The sequence below is a fragment of the Thamnophis sirtalis genome, unplaced genomic scaffold (genome assembly GCF_051295495.1).
Source record: "Thamnophis sirtalis isolate CommonGarterSnake01/CBP01778 unplaced genomic scaffold, rThaSir2_p1.2 scaffold_1, whole genome shotgun sequence".
In the NCBI taxonomy this organism is placed as follows: domain Eukaryota; kingdom Metazoa; phylum Chordata; class Lepidosauria; order Squamata; family Natricidae; genus Thamnophis; species Thamnophis sirtalis.
Window position 1 is genome coordinate 20,582,802 of NW_028261381.1, and position 17,080 is coordinate 20,599,881.

The 17,080-nt window shown below is 39.9% G+C and overlaps 1 protein-coding gene across 1 annotated transcript in view; it reads right to left on the bottom strand.

The window, feature by feature from the left end:
- The window catches only part of AGPS (alkylglycerone phosphate synthase), a 60,380-nt gene extending 45,036 nt beyond the window's left edge, over window positions 1–15,344 (bottom strand). The window contains exons 1-2 of the mRNA XM_087708589.1: window positions 15,122–15,344; window positions 2,304–2,393 (exon numbers count right to left, since the gene is read on the bottom strand). Of these exons, the coding sequence (XP_087564715.1) occupies window positions 2,304–2,393; window positions 15,122–15,306 (275 nt within the window). The 5' untranslated portion in view covers window positions 15,307–15,344. The remainder of the gene's footprint in view (window positions 1–2,303; window positions 2,394–15,121) is intronic.
- Between the last annotated feature and the right edge of the window lie 1,736 nt (window positions 15,345–17,080).

Below are 17,080 nucleotides of genomic sequence, written 5' to 3' on the forward strand. Positions count from 1 at the left end.
TCCTTAAGGGTGGGGGGGGGGCTTTTCCTGTTACTATGCAGTTAGAAAGGGAGAGAACGGGCTTTTAGGCAGGATTTCTGAAGCACCAAGCCGAAGGGAATCCTCCTCTGGGAGGTGAGGAGTTCTCAGGTTGGGGGGGGGGGGGGTTCGTGCAGTCTTGATTCATCTAGGAAGTAGGGGGGGGGGATCCACCGCCTGCCTCTAACTCCCTTAACAAGCCTCTGTTGGCCCTTTGCTGCATCCCCCGCCCTTGGCTAATGCCTCTGCGATGGTTTCTCACCTTTCAAGGGCTCCACAAGCCTCCGGTTGTGGCTGGAGGGCTGAGAGTTGAGGCTCTGAGCTGCTGGGGGCAGCCATCTTGGACCATGTGGTTTCAAGATGGCCCCGGCTCCAAATTCAAACGGCTCCTCCTTGCTGGAGCACATGGAAATGGCTTTTGCCTTTGCAGGCTTGCCATGGCTGCAGCTCTCTCCCCTGTCTTCCGCAGCTCTTTTTAAGCCTTTCCGGCACTCACCTTGTCGGCTGCCAGCACAGGTGTTCCAGGGTATTTTAGCCAGCTTCGTGGCTCAACCCGAGGGGAGCAGAGGAGCGCTTCTGCTCCTGATTAGCCTCTGCATTAAGGGCTGCTTCTAGGAAGCATATTGCCCTCTCCTCCTGCCTGCCCGGCAATTGTCCTCCCTGAGTGACTCCGTCTCACTCAGTGGCCAGGGCAGCGTGCCGCCCCAGGGGGCTTGTGGCAGTCCAGTCCTTGCAGGAGGAGGCTGTGTTCGATGAAGGGAGGCAGGATTCGCCGGATCCAAGTTTATTTTCCTTACTCCTTTGTAAATTACTGGAGTTACTGAGTAGTGCAACTTTTCCTTGAGGAGATGAGTCAGAAGAATGGGTAGTCCTGCCGGCCAGGGGGCGTTACCCAAAGAGCTTATCTGACTCATCCAATCATGAGAGGACAAAGTCAACACCCATCCTGGATACTCCTCCCCCCTCACTATGGAGAACACAGTAGTTTTTGCAATGTAGGGGAGCAGTAATGGAATTTAGTATTGGCATCGGTATTGTTTCGTGTATTAATAAGTCACTTGATTCCCAATGGCAAATTATTCAAGAAATTGAAGACGGATAGTAGTCAGGAATGGAAAATATGAGATTTCCGCACTGAGCTTGCAAACAAAATTAATTTTGCTACCCTAATGTATCTTGTGCAAAGTGATGCATACTGGGACAAAACCAGTTAGAAGTAGTCTTCATTTAAAAATTATTTATGTCTTTAGAGCAACCAAAGGAGTAAATGACTTCTGTTATCCATTTTCTAACAGGAGACGACAAAGTTAACAAATGGATAAGGGTTCAAATTTTAATTCAGAAAGAATATAATCAAGGTATTTCTGGTTCACTCAATTACAAGAGCAGCTATAAAATTGAGGAGATACAAATAAAAATATTTCTTTATAGAATGCATAATTGCGTTGGTACTTTTAGAAAATTTGTTACTGCAGAATTTGATAAAGATGGTTTAGATCAGTGGCTCTCAACCTTCCCAATGCAGCAACCCTTTAATACAGTTCCTCATGTTGTGGTGACCCCCAACCATAAAATTGGTGTCTCGGTTCCTAAGACCATCGAAAATATGTGTTTTCTGATGGTCTTAGGCGACCCCTGTGAAAGGGTCATTTGACCCCCAAAGGGGTCCCGACCCACAGGTTGAGAACCACTGGTTTAGATGAATTTAATAGCAAATATATGTCGCTCAGTGTTGAATTGTAGACTCAGTTTTCAACCGTGGAAATATAAACAGGAGCAAACTCCACATTAATCTGCACTGATGATGTTACATAGTTGGATAATTAAACATTTGCAAGCAAACTAAGCTCATAGAGCACCAAGGACTCAATACATAACTTTAAGACAAGCTTAGATTAATGCGTGTTAAGGTAAACAGTATATGCCCAAACATATCCCAACAGTAAATAAACTCTAACTGTAATTACTTCCTAACAAAAGAAAGGCTACTTCAAAGTTAATTACCTATATGCCTTAGTAAATTTTTCTGTGATTATGTATATGGCAGCTTGCAACTGAAATATTTGATAAAAGTAGAATATGACAGAAATTGCTATTGCTCATTCACACTGGAAAAGAGGACAGTTGTTCGTGTCACAGAGAATACAACATGGATGCATAATAATGAGATATTTTTTGGCTTTCAATGCTAGTACTCATTTCTTACAATATGTCATAACTTCAGTGTAGTCATTTTTCCTAAAAAGAAAAGAAATTATTTATCTTACTGTCTCTACAGCTGTTACCTTTTTCCGGTGAATTCTCCTTGCCCCTTCTTATTGAAAATGAATTTTGAGTCATTGTATCCCCATCCATTCCACTTAAAAACTTCTTGCCTTAAAGAGAAATGAGGATTAAAAAAAAAGTGCTGTTAGTTCAATATTTCCAACTTGTTTGGTAAATTAAATAGCAATAAGACTTTTCCCCCTCTCCAATCTTTATTTTGTTCTCTGGCAAAAATGGGAGTTGTTATTCAACACTCCTGAAGACATGTCACTGGGGGAAGGCACCTAATAGGTTTTCCATACTATGAAAATAAATAATCTACCTTCTGCCTAATTCTGTTAGAACAGTTTAATGCCAACAGATATTCATCTGATAAAATAGACTGTTGATCTGAGAAGCATTGAAAATCATAAATTTGTTGAGCTTGTCAAGTACCTCTAAATTCTTCATTGTCTTAGCTATATAGCCTAAAAGGTACATTCTCCAGCAATCTATTAATAGCAACACCTACTACCATTATGCATACATGCCAGTCATTTTGCTCTATGGAAGCAGGGCTGCTGTTTGAAAAATCTTTTTCAGAGCCCACGGCATTGACCAAAATAGTAACCCCATGAATGGAATGAATAGAATGCAGACTTAACAGAATATATACAGCTCCAAGGCTAAAAACTTTTCAATGTTACTTAAAATACTTTCAACCATTTACAGAAAGTTGATCATTTCAAGTAGCTGAGGGTAAGGGTCAGAGTTTAACCATGTTTAATCAAAAGGTCATTCTAGTTTTGTTACTTAGGAATAGCAATGGGGGAATCAGACATAGGCAAAGGAAACAAACCAACATTGCCAAACCCGTTTCAGCACATTAATAAAAACGTTTCCTACAATGTCACTGATTCTAACCATAATAATTGGTTAAGCTGTTTCCTTCTCATCCATTTTTTAAATTTTAGATGGCAAGGATCAGAGCAGGAAACGTCTTTTATAAGAGATTATTCACTAATAAATGGAATAAAAAAATGGCATCAGTTATTTCGCCAAAAGCTCATTTAAGTTCACATGAACACTGATAGGAGGGGACACTTTCTTTTCACAGACACTGGGACACTCACATTGAAAGCAAATAAACATATAATAACTTAAATATTAAGTAGGTACTTGCGAGATTTTGTTTTCCTTAATATTGTCCATAGAGACATTATATAGTACAAAACAAGACTACCAATACCAAAATTGTTTTGTAGAAGACTTTTGAGTTTTACATGATTAAAAGAAAATCTAAGAATTAAATTAAAAACATTAAATTTAAATAGGATTTTAAAGTATTTAAAGCTTCATATGAAAAAGAACTCGGCCCCAAATGTATATTCTAATAATGTTAGAAACAAATCAACGAACAGAGGTTTGTGAATATGAAATATATCACAGCAGGAAGAAATAGCTTAAATGAGACAGCCAAAAGGACTCAAAATGGAACAGGGGGAAAAAAAGAATATCCATGCAATTCTGAGAAAATCTGTGTATCTCTCACTGGATGAAGTACCAGAAACTTTATCTGGAAATAATAATGTTCTTATAGCTTAAATTTTTCAGTTTAAAGACCACCAAAGTAGTACACTAGCTTCTGATTTAGCTTTTTCAGCAAGTATGGATTTCTCCCCAACATCTCCTTCCTTTGAACTTTATTCTAAATTGAGAAATAATTTAGGTGGGGGGGGGGGAGTAGGAAAATATTTACTTCTTTTCCTGACTATAACCTAAGAGGAACACAAACAGAAAGAAAAAGTTTGTTAGATCACTCTCCATATTTTGACCACTGAAATTTTAATTTAATTTTTAAAATGTGTTATATTTAATTTACCATCCAGAAATGAATGTTCCTGTTGCTGAACTATTCTGTGAATTTATAAATACAGTTTTTTAAAAACCTGTATAATGTTATAGCACCTCTTGAAAAAAAAAATCCTCCAAGCCTAATTAATTGAACAGGAGCTAGTTCTCTTCATAGCAATTTCACAAGTATATGTCGGCTTTAAAGTTAATGAAAAGTTTAAATCATTATTCAATTTTGAAAACAATTTCAAAAAATAATAATTTTCACAAGTATGACAATTTCTGAAAAAATAATTGTTCCGTAATATGTGCTCTCTTTGAGTCAGCTCTGATTTTGCTTCTCAAGATCAGACAACTTTGACTAGGTGCTGCCATCTGGTGCGATACAGTACAAGTATTTACTCTTATTTTACAAAATAAAATTATGCTGGGAATGGATGATTAGGCCTTACAGATACACAGAAAAGTTCTGTTAGATAGAAGCACCTTATCAAGTTTTGCTGATTTTGAAAAGTGAAGTACGGTTACTAGATGGAAAACCATCAGGAAATGCCTCAGAAGACAAGAAAGGTAAACTATTTTTCACACTGTAGCCAGGAAAATAATGTGGACATGCCCATGAAGTTATTAAAGTCAAGCTCAAGAAGATTTTATTAAACAAAAATTCACTTTCAAAAAATGTTCATTAAATACTGTAGAATATTCCTGACAGTGGTTTATACATTAAAACCAAACCTTGTGGAGTGACAATTGCATCCTCTTGGTATGATAAATAACTGGAATTTACTCATGAAGTTTTTCAAAAGGGATGTGCATATATATGAAAAAGGGTGTTTATTAGTGATATGCTAAGCAGTCATGATTCAGTTCAAAGGTGACTACTGGTAGATTTAGTATGAATTGTAGATACGAAGATAACCAATTTAGTTTGCAACTATTACAGATTTGATATTCTACCACATATGATAATGTGCAGATCTGTTGACTCCAGGTAGAGTGTAAATACCTTAATACCCTAAAAACCCTAACCATGTTAAGAAACCACGAAGAAGGAAAATATACCCCTACCAAATTTATTATTGCAAGTAAACTAGTGGGAGACGCCAGACTCAGATTGATCATATTACTACCTTGACATTGAAACATCTATAAGCAAACAACCAAGCTCAGAGAACACCAAGGACTCAGTTTAACCCTGAGTTGTCTTCTCTCTTCTACTATTGGAAGATTCATTTACCTAGGAAGTATGTTAGCACTGCTAATGCTATCATAATTGTAATTATTATTTTTAATGTTATATGCATAGCACAATTTATTACTATACGATATTTATAAGCTACCTAAATTTGCTTCATCAAAGCAACATAGAAACACTTGCAATAACTGAGTCAACAATGATGAAGCATCAAAATCTCCTGAAATGTAGAGTTACTCAGGGTTGATGCTCTTGCCACTTCTACAGTATTTAACATTCACATGAAACTACTGGATGAAGTAATTTGCTGACACAGAGTCAGTTAACATCAAAATGCTGATAACATCCAGGTCGACTAATTGATGCTATCAAAGTTCTTTTGTAGTTTGTGCTCATTTGCTTTTGGCAACGCTATAACTGCCCTCAAACTTGGGACATGCACCTCTAAACAAATTTAACCAAGGTATCATATCCCATTACTTATAACATTTTTCAAAAAGAGTTCACTCTAACTTCTTATTTATCATCCATTACAATTTTGGAAACTTTGCAAGGTTTTCATTTTAGCCAGGCTGGAGTCAGCAGTCCATTTGGAATATTTTAATGGTACTGCTATGAGTTTCTGGTTATGTCCATGGGGTGCTGGCTCAATAGAAACTTTAAGCTATATGCTACTTTGCCGTTCCTCTATTAGGACTCCAGACAGACCTTCAATTTTAAAGAAATTCCCAGGCAAGGAATGTAAATTGTACTTACTGTTACTTCTTTTCTTTTTTTTTTAATTTTTATTTTAAACACATAAACACATCAACAAAAACAAACACAGGACTTAAAACAACATAGGAACAAGAAGTTTAGGACTCCAGACAGACCTTCAATTTTAAAGAAATTCCCAGGCAAGGAATGTAAATTGTACTTACTGTTACTTCTTTCACACAAGAATTACATCCTCCCAAGTTGCCCAGTTTTGTGCTACTAGTTGTACAACATGTCACTATTAACTAAGTTTGTTTTAGAACTAATATGCTTGTCACTCCAAACGTTAAGTAAAACCCTTGTATATATTTTAAAGCTAATGATCCAAATAAAGATTTCAGTTTGCTACCCAAAGCTTCACTGTCCACTAGGAAAGTTTTTCTGGCCCAGATCGATAACTCTAGTATTTTCTTAGTTCAGAGGAATTTATTTTTGTGAAAAACATCAAGCTAAAGCACTGTAGTGGGAGGCTAAAAAGGTAGCATAATTTACTCAATTTATTCAAGTCTTATGATCATGTTACCGTGCCCCATTGTAGTGGCTGCTATGTTTGCATCTGTCTAGCATTCCTAAATGTATTGTTTTTGAAGGGTGGTAATAGAATTCTAATAAGCAGTAAAATAAAGGGATATATGCCATCTAGGGATGCAGTGGTTTAGGGATTAAGACGCTGGGCTTGCCAACCGGAAGGCTGGCAGTTCAAGACTCAAGTATTACGTGACAGGGTGAGCTCCTGTTCTTGCCCCAGCCCCTGCTCACCTAGCAGTTCAAAAGCGTGCAAGTGCAAGCAGATAAATAGATGCCACCTCGGTGGGAAGGTAATAGCGTTTCGTATGTCTTGATGTGTAGTCATGCTGGCCACATGGCCAGGTAAGTGTCTTTGGACAATGCTAGCTTCCTCAGCTAGGAAACGGAGATGAGCACTGCAGCATGACAACCACCCCCTCACCCCTCAAAGCAGCAGGAGCAGCGGATGAGAGGGACGGGCGGCTAGGCAGCAACCTCTGACTCTGAGCTGGCCAAGCACTCCAGACTGCAGAGGTGCGTTGGTGAAAAAATAATGAAAAGAGTGACACTATTTCAAACTTTTGTGAGTGTCTTTAATATTTGGAAAATAATTTTGTTTTTGTGGACCACCAAGAGTCATATTTTAAGAAACACTGTCGCAGTACACACACACACACACACACACACACACACACACACACACACACAGAGGTACCAACCCCTGCAGTAACCCAAGACAGTGTTGTAAGGGCTGAAGCTGGTAAAGCATAAACAAATGGATCTCAGGACAGGTCTAATTATTATATAAACATGGAATAAATATTCATTAACTCAGGGTAACAGAAGGAATATGCAAACCCTAGTGCTGACTAGGAAATTTGATTCCCATATTTTAATGTCTAGCTACGCAGTTTCTGAAGCTACTGTTGTTTTGTTACAATGTGCAGTGTTGTTTCTGGTATGTAAGGATACTGCCATGGATAATGTGAAATCTGACCAATGGGAATATAGGAATGATTTTCTTTTGTTTCCAAAGCACACAAAGCAATGAGTCCATTTGCAATTAATCTCAAGAAGAGAGAAAAAAATCTCATACTATCCAAACGCTTTACTTGAAATCCTGAATATAAAAAGAAATCAATAAATACTAATAGCTTTATTATTTTTGACTAGATTCCTGACAGGATAATAACTATACAATTGGTAAAACAATATCCTTTACATTTAATACAAATACAGATAGTCCTTGAGTTATGATGGCAATTGAGAATGAATTTCTGTCGCTAAATGATGCGGCCACGAAGCACAATTTCAATTGACCATGCTGCTTAGCAATGGAAATCCTTGCATTCCCCCCCCACCATTATTAAGCCAAGATCGTGGGTCTTTAAGCCTCCTCCTTGCAACTTCCTGCCAGCTTCCAACATCCAAAGGCAGTGGGGAAGCTGGCAGGAAGTTGCAAGTCCCAAGCAGACCATAGGCTGACAGGCAAGTAAATAGTTGCTGCTGGATGAGAAAGAGAGCAATGGGATGTGGGTGGTTGGGGAGGCACAGGGCAAGCATAGGGGGGCTTGGGATAGTTGCTGCTGAATGGGAAAGGGAGAATGAGGGTGCACAAATGGTGAGTGAGTGGGAATGGCCTGGAACAGTGTGACTGGAGGGTGAGGCACACACAGTGTGATGCAACAAAGTTCAGGGAGGGTGTGTGAATGGGCAAGACTTACTCAAGCAACTTAAAACTTTTCCTGTAGGCTTCTCCATTGCATTTGCTTTTGGGAAACTGCCAAGGATGGTTACAAATTGGGATCATGTACCTTGGGACAATGTAACCATTATAAGCGCAGCCCCGTTTTCAAGAGCCCTGATCAAAATCACATGACCACAGGGGTGCAGGAATGGCTGGAACTTTGAGGACTGGTCGTAACCATCACTGGTGGTTACGTGTTTGTTCAGTGCTGTCGTAACTTTGAATGGTTGTTGAATGAGTGATCATTAATCAAGATTAACCATTAACCCGTATATACAGATTCTCCCACATATCCTGCTGTGCTGTCTCATCATAGTGGGGTGGGGGTGTTCAGGAGTATATGCCAAGAGTATATATTCCCAGAAGGGTCACCCAGGCATAAAGGTAATCTCAGCTGTAGCTAAAGCAAATAGGCCCCTCGATACTGAAAGCAGACAATCATTTTAGTGATAATGGCAAAGACATCAAATCATGTTTTGCTAGAGAAGGCAATAATAAACTATTCCTGTTTTTATCGCAAAGATAAAAAATATAAAATGATAAACAATATAGTGTCGGATGATGAGCCCTTCAGATTCGACAGTGCTCAACAAACTACTGAGGATGACCTGAGGAAGAGCCTTCAGGACATTGATTGCAAATGTTGCCATTATAGGTAAAGAATATCTGAAGCTGCAAAAATAGAATCACAATAAGAACAATAAAAGCAAACACGAACACAGGGAAAGTTCAACACAGTGATGCTTTAGGTAGTGTCATGTGCAGCAGCCTATTGTAATTATCAGCGTACTGTGATTTTCCATAAGAGATGCACTGGCTGTCAATTATTTTCCAGGTGCAATTTATAGCGCTCATCTTTAAAATCCTAACTACTCAGACACTGGATATCTCTGAGACCTTTCTCAGAGTTGAACTGCCTGTCCAGTAAAAACTAGGGAGGACTTTCTCAAAGACTCACTACTGAGGGAATGTCATTTTTAAGACTCTGGGCTCTTTTAGTAATATAGTCCGCTTTTGGGTCAATTTACTGAGTGACTATTTAAGCTACTTTTTCCTTATGTTTTCAGAGAGCTGGAAAAGCATGGCTCATCAGAAAGGCATAAGAGGACAAGTAAGATCACACTGTGCTAAAAACTGGCTCATTACACTGATTGGTTTTAGTTGTATTGCTTTTTTTTTGTTTTGTTTTTAATCTTCTAATATTAACAATATAGTTGTCAGAATCTCCAGCAATGAAGCAGCATAAAATAAGTAATACATAAGAAATAAAAACAATCTAGAAGGTGTACCTTTGGTTCATGTTGTTGTTGAACATTCTTCCCAAATTTTAACCTACTTTCATTTGTTTCCTTTCCTCCAATTTGGGATTAAGAAACACTTTAAAGTGGTTAAAGGCAATGGGTTAGAAACCAGAAAAGCATCAGATCTACTCCCACTTTAATTTGTAACTTTGGGCCAGAAATATTCTCTCAATCCTAGGAAGAAGACAATGGCAAACCACTTCTGAAAATGCAGCCGAGTAAATTGCATGGACTTGTCTAAGCAGTTGTCAGGAGTCAACATGTACACAAAAAGATTAGAAAGGTTCTCTCAATTATATGCATCAGTTGTTTATGTCATTTATCCTCATGACATCATATGGTTTTACTTTAATTGTGTACCTAAGTGAATTAAATTTCCATTCAGAAGGAAACACATTTCAAGAATAGCTCAGCAATATTAACTCCTGAATCAGAAGTAGGTTAATGTCTCTTTGGCAGGAATATCTGCCTTACCTTGCCTCTCCTGCATTAGAAATCAATGAGACACTGCCAGTTCATTGCTGAATAAGAAGCTAAAGTGCCAAGGTATATAATGACCATTTCACCACTCATAAATTGAACTTTTCTTTTTCTCATCATAAAAAAATGTGATAAGGCAAGGAGAGAGACTGGCTATCTGCATTTTTTCTCTCTCCTATTGGTCAGCTCTAGGGAATTCCACTTGTCCTCTGGAAAGATCTGTGCCTGATGGGAAAACAACAGTGAGGATACTAGAGATCTTGAGAAAATTTTAAGACCTTGGAGTGTGAAAGATATGCAGTAGTGACATTTTCTATTATCGTTAAAGCCTTTTGTATATTATGGTATTACCCAACATATAGGTTGTCCTCAGCTTACAACCACATTTGGAAGTGGAATTTCTGTTACTAAGTAATGTGGTCATAAAGCATGATAACATATGATTGCATCACTTAGCGATAACAATCTCAGCACTTCCTGTTACTGTTGCTGTTGTTAGCTGTTAAGTGAATAATCATCCCAATCCAAGGCTTGGGATTTCAATCCAAGGCTTGGGACCATTTCAAGCTTGGTCCCACCCACCCAGGGAGGGATCTTGTTAAAGAAAGAAACTGCCTTGTTTTTAACTCCACCCATCAGCCTACCTCCACCACCACCCCCTACCCCCAATCAGCTCTATCCTTTTGGCCACCTTATATCTGACCAAAGAGCCAGAGTGGCACAATGGTTAAATGCAGTATTGCAGAGTTCAATTCCTCTGATCCTCGCCAGCTGAAGGTTGACTCTGCCTTCCATCCTTCCGTGGTGGATAAAATGAGGACCCAGTTTGTTGGGGACAATATGCTGATTCTGTAACTCTCTTAAGAGAGGTCTGTAAAGCATTGTGAAGCAGTATATAAGTCTAAGTGCTATTGCTAGTGCTGTCTGTCTGGCCTTGCAGGGCAGCAAGCAGCTCCAGAATATGGCTTTGGGGCCAATTGCCATGTTGTAGCTCTGAAACTGCAAGAAGCTAAAGTCACAGTATAGCATGAAGTCCTTTATAGAGGGAAACCCAATCTCGGCTCATCAATCAGGGCAGTGTTAAGTAGCTGCCTCTGGAAGCCTCAGAGGTGCAGCACAAAACAACCCCCCCCCCAGCAAGCCTCAGGTACCCCAGCCCAGACTTCCTCACTGCCCTACACCCCAGCTTCTTTCTTCTTGAAAGTCTCCTTCAGCTTTTTGATCCTTGTTGCTGCTGAGGTGTGCTTGCCCTGGCTCTGCTGTGAATTCATCTTCCTCAGGTCTCAGAAAGAAACCACCATATGTGATCTGGGGGAGAAAAGTCTTGTGCAACCGTAGCTGCTTTGTGAAGAGCCAGAGCAGGCAAACTTGGTCAACAGTAGGAATAAGAAGATGGATGTCAGCTAGAGTATCACAGGCCACAGAGTGTAGAGGGTGAAAAGGTCATAGATGTGAGGGAGATAGGCAAAGTAAAGAAGTTGGAAGTGCTCTTGGGGTCATAAGCGCATGTGGGCTGCCTAGTGCCCAAATTTTGATCATGCGACTGTTGGGGGCACTGCAACAGGCATAATTTTGCGGACCGGCATAAATCCCTTTGTAACTTCAAATGGCCGCTTAACAAATGGTTATAAATCGAGGACTAACGGTATAATAAATTATTTTGATGAATCTAATACTTAATAAAACTTTTCAAGTTATTTATATAGTTGCTTGCAACTCTTCTATCACAACAAGTATGCATTTTAAAAAAAAAGGAAAACTGCACTTTTAACTGCTATGTGTGATGGAATGTGTGGATGACCTTGTGGAACAAAGGGAAGAGTTGCTGCCTTGGAAAAAAAATCAGACAAGAAAAGCAGGATCCCCCAGTAGCTTAATTGGCAAAGAAAGAAACCAAGAAGAGACCCACCCTACTGGGTCAATCAGTTAAAGTGGTGGTGGGAAGTTCGTTCTTCTGGATTTGTAAGAGTCTATTAATGTAGCTTTACCATAAAGTAGAATTAGTTTATCTAATCACATTTCCTGTCTGGTTCACCTGGGAGGGTTGACAATATGCATAAGGACAACTTACTTGACAAGTATTGTAGAATATGCATTTCTTGTTGGTGGAATGTAGTTAACTATTTCAAAATGAACTTGGAATTCTTTTGCCACTGGTATTTAAAAATTTACATCAAGAAAATCAGCTAATGGCAGCACCAATCTAGGCACAGAAGTTAAGCAAAGTTGGCCCTCTTTAATACTTGGATGGAATATCTCCATGGAATCTCGGGCATTTACACTAGATCAGAGGTGTCAAACTCAAGGCTTGTGGGCTGGATCCAGCCCATGGAGTGCTTAGATCTGTCCCGCAGGGCTGCCCTGGAAACAGCAAAGAACCAGCCCGCAGTACCTCTGCCAGGAAAAATGGAGCTGAGTAGGGACATGCGTGGCCCTCCTGAGCTCCGTTTTCGCTGGCAGAGCAATCGGGCCACCACAGGCATCCCTGACACAAACAATGTCAAGCTGTCTGTGCCCACCATAACCATGTCCCTCGGTTCCCCCCCTCGAGGTCAAACACAACCCTGATGTGGTCCTCAATGAAATTCAATTTGACATCCCTGGACTAGATTATGAAGGCAAAATAACATCCCAGAAAGTTATGGTAAATTATCTCATGCTGGCACCCAGAACACTATGCAGACATGTCCATGAAATCATCTGAGTTTTACTTGACTCAAAGAATATTTTATTTCAGGTAAGCTCATTAGTAAGCTCCTGAATATATAGTAGAATATGGTTCATAAATATTCTATTTTGGGCATACAGTCATTTATGATGCACCATTTTTTGCACACCTTTTCAAAATGTTCCCTTATTATTCTTTTGTCATACACTGGCTGAACTCTAAAGGGCCACAGATGATTATTTTTTCCAATATGTTCTGTCAAGAACAGCCCTTTATTTACGTACATTCATTTCAAAATGACATCTTTGTTTCCTCTACCACCCCTCACCACAAAAGTACAGGTAGTCCTTGACTTACAATAGTTCATTTAGTAACCATTCAAAGTTACAAAGGCACTGAAAAGTTGCTTATGACCATTGCAGTTCCCATGGTCGTGTGATTTACATTCAGATGCTTGACAACTAGTTCATATTTATGATGGTTGTAGGGTCCTGGAGTCATGTGATCATATTTTGCAATCTTCTGACAAGCAAAATCAAGATTTACTTAACAACCGTGTGACTAATTTAACAACTGCAGTCATTCACTTAGTGTGGCAAGAAAAGTTGTCTGGGCTTAATTGTGGTTATAAGTCAAGGCCTACCTGTATCCTTAGCCTTATTTTAGCAAGCTGAACTCTAAGCCATCCTGGCTAAATATAACAAATTTCTCAGGGCCAAAGAAGAAAACGAGTTAGAGATCTATCTCTTCAAATGTTAGCAAAAGGCAAACATAAGGAAAATCCAAAGGACTATTTGGATGCTTCCAATTCTGTCTGTTGTTCATCCAAAGCTTTTGTGTGTTGCAAACTAATTTGAAAACTAAACATTAAGATTATTAGACTGAGCTTTGAACTCCTTAATTAAAGGTGAGCTATAAATTCAATAAAAACACTGGGGTTTAGAATTATACTGCTCTTTATAAACCTGCTAAATTTTGCTCAACCTGAACTGGTTAACTTATAGTCCTCCTTTCAGAACATTTCAAGATCTTTTTACAATTATTCATAAAATCTCAATACATTTTAAAAAGGAAATATTAAGTCTAGGATTAGCTGTCCTGCATAGAAAAGTTCTAAGTAACTGAGACATACAAACCTATCACAGGCAGAAGTCAGTTAAAGAAATAAAAGCAAATGTTTATGAACTGTATAACGTTTTATACCTACAATTGTACACATCTAGCATTTTAACCTTTATTGCAAACCATTATAAAGAAAATGCAGTATTCTATCTTTCTTTGTGTGTACACACACACACACACAAACAAACAAACAAACACACATTTCCCTGAAAATAAGACACGGTCTTATTTCTTTTGACCCCTGAAATAAGTGCTTGGCCTTATTTTCAGGGAGGTTTTATTATTTTTGAGGTTCAGGAGGCGGTAAGCGTAGTCACCTCATGGCTGCTGCTATGTTGCATTATTTTCTAGGAGGGCTTATTATCTGGGGAGATCTTATTTTCAGGGAAACAGGTTATATACATACATACACATACATATATAAACTTTACATACAACAAGGTCCAAATTGCCCAGAAGTCTTCATCACACACACAAAGTTACAAGCCACAAGCATGATGAAACTAGAGTTGTAACTTATTTTAGGAGTACTAACCAGGTGACTTCCACTGTGCTTCTAACAAAATCTTGCTCATGACCAAGTAGGAGAGTAGAATGTAGCTATCTCAAGTGCAACAACTGTCTCATCCTCCAATGTCCCAAATTCACATGACTTTACACCATCCAAATTAATATGCCATGATCAAGAACTGTAGTGAGGCGCAAACTTAGGTCCGCATATTCACTGCTGAATTAAGTATGCAAGTATAAGTACTTTAAGAAAGACTTAAGTATGGGGAACTAACAAACTTTACGACTAAATTCAAGAGGCAGCACTTTCAAAAGCTAAGCAAATTTATCAACCTTCTCCACTGATCAACTCTTCGACAGACACCAACAGGTTTGCCCGCTAGGATTCACTGGGACTTAATAAACATTTGCCCGCCTTCCAGCCCCACAAAGAAGAGGAGTTTTATATTACTACTATTATTATTTCCTTAGAATGCTTCAACGGTATTTCAAGCGGACCGTCTATCACCTGCTTGGATGTCAGGCAGCGATTAACACGCGAGGAATTGACCGGCGGCACATTTCAAGCTGACAGGCAGGGCAGGGCGCTGCTCTCCTCTCTCCAGCACCGCTCAATGAAAGGTGCCAGGGCGCGGACGGGCGGGCAGGCCTCTCGGGAATCCCGCAGCCACCGGCGAGAATCCGCAACCGCCGCCCTCGACCAGTTTTCCCTCGCTTACCGTCTCTTGGGGAAGGTGCCCGACTGAGATCCTGGTGGCGTCGCGGCTGCTCGCCCTCGGCACTGGCTAGCGGACAGGTCGGCCTCCGAAGCGCCGCGCAGATGGCCCGAAAGGATTCGCAGCCTCCGGTGAGCGGCGGACTGGGACCCGCCACCTCCCCCGTCTCCGGGCGCTGCCGCCGCCATTTCACTTCCGTGTTGCGCCGTCAGGCGCCGCTGGGGTTAAAAAGGTGCGCGCGGCGTCCAATAGCAGTTATAGGGGGTCCCGTCGTGCACCGCGCCTGCGTGTCTGTGTGTCTCTCACTCTCTCTCCTCTGTCCATTTATAAGCACGCGGCAACAAAAGAGAGAGAGAGAGAGCGAGAGAGGGATCCTCCATCCCTATTGGCAGGGCGAGAGGAGCTCGCGCCTTCTGAATGGCTCCTCCCGCCTCGAGTTTAATGAGTTTTGAAACCTTCAAAGGGGCTTAAGTGTCCCTTAGAACTTTGCCTTCCTCAGGGTATTTGATTTTGCTTCTGGGATATCGGATTTAAACGTCCACAGGTCACCTTAGCTGGAGCTGTGGGAGCTCTGCGTTTAAGCAGAGTTTTGCAACAATGGTACCCTGTGTTTAATTGTACAATTGTTCACTCAATTGTTCAGATACGTACAATGCACTGATTGTCTTCTTATTCCTCTGTCTGGGTTTTCACCACCCACAGCCACCAATTAATTAACCAGTTTTAGCCTAATGTTGGGAGTTGGGGGTTTGTTTGTTTGTTTTGCAAAAGTTGCCAGAATGATGATACTTCAATCGTCTTTTGACATACAAAAATTGGGTGAAGTCTTGAACCCATTTCCATGGGAAGAATTTATTGGGTTTGCTCATTGCATTGTTTCCAGGAGCTGCAAAAAGGCTTGATGCTAACATAAGGATTTACCCAAGTTGCTAAACTCAGTTTTATGGCCCCCTTTTTTCTTCTTCTCTGGTGGGTTAGGGAAGGCTCCCTGACTGCAAAGAATGTCAAGGAAACTTGCCAAACGCTTATAAGCAGCACACTTTTAAAATTTAATGCCTCATAAAGATAAATGTTTTCTGATCAAGAAAGCAAAAGTGACATTGATAAGACTATTATTGTCAGTTTCTTCATGCATTTTTCATTCAGAATCCATCAAGAAAACAGATCTTTTGCAGTTCTGTCTATGTTAATTTGGCATTTTAATTCAATCTATATCTCACTTTTATGTATTTTTTAAAAATAAATAACAAAGTGACGGGTTGGACAAAATGGGACTGGGCCGAAAATTTCCCATCTGGCTTTCATGGCTATGATAGTTCTGGAAGTCTCCTGGTTTCTATCCTGAAGCATTAATTACTAAACCAAATTTACTCTATAATTATATTATAATTACTGAATTATCAATATGTTTATTTTTCAACGCAAAAATGTGGTCAATGTGTATATTAACATAGCAATATAGGAATAAGGTAAAGGTAAAAGTTGCCCTCGTACATATGTGCTAGTTGTTCCCGACTCTAGGGGGCGGTGCTCATCTCTGTTTCAAAGCTAAAGATGTCTCCATGGTCATGTGACCGGCATGACTAAATGCCAAAGGCTCACTGAACGCTGTTACGTTCCCAACAAAGGTGGTCCCTATTTTTCTACTTTCATATTTTACGTGCTTTCGAACTGCTAGGTTGGCTGAAGCTGGGACAATTAACGGGAGCTCACCTCAATATGTAGCACTAGGGATTCAAACTGCCGAACTGCCGACCTTTTGATCGACAAGCTCAGCATTTTAGCCACTGAGCCACCGCGTCCCCGCAATATAGGAATACATATTTGTAATTCCCAAAGTAATCTGAATTGGATCCTGTATGTCTCTGGTCTGATCTTCCATATGTTTCTTGTTTATTCTTGCTCTCCTTATGAACTTTGTTACTTCCAAGTTAAAAGCAGACACATCTCTCTCTCTTACCC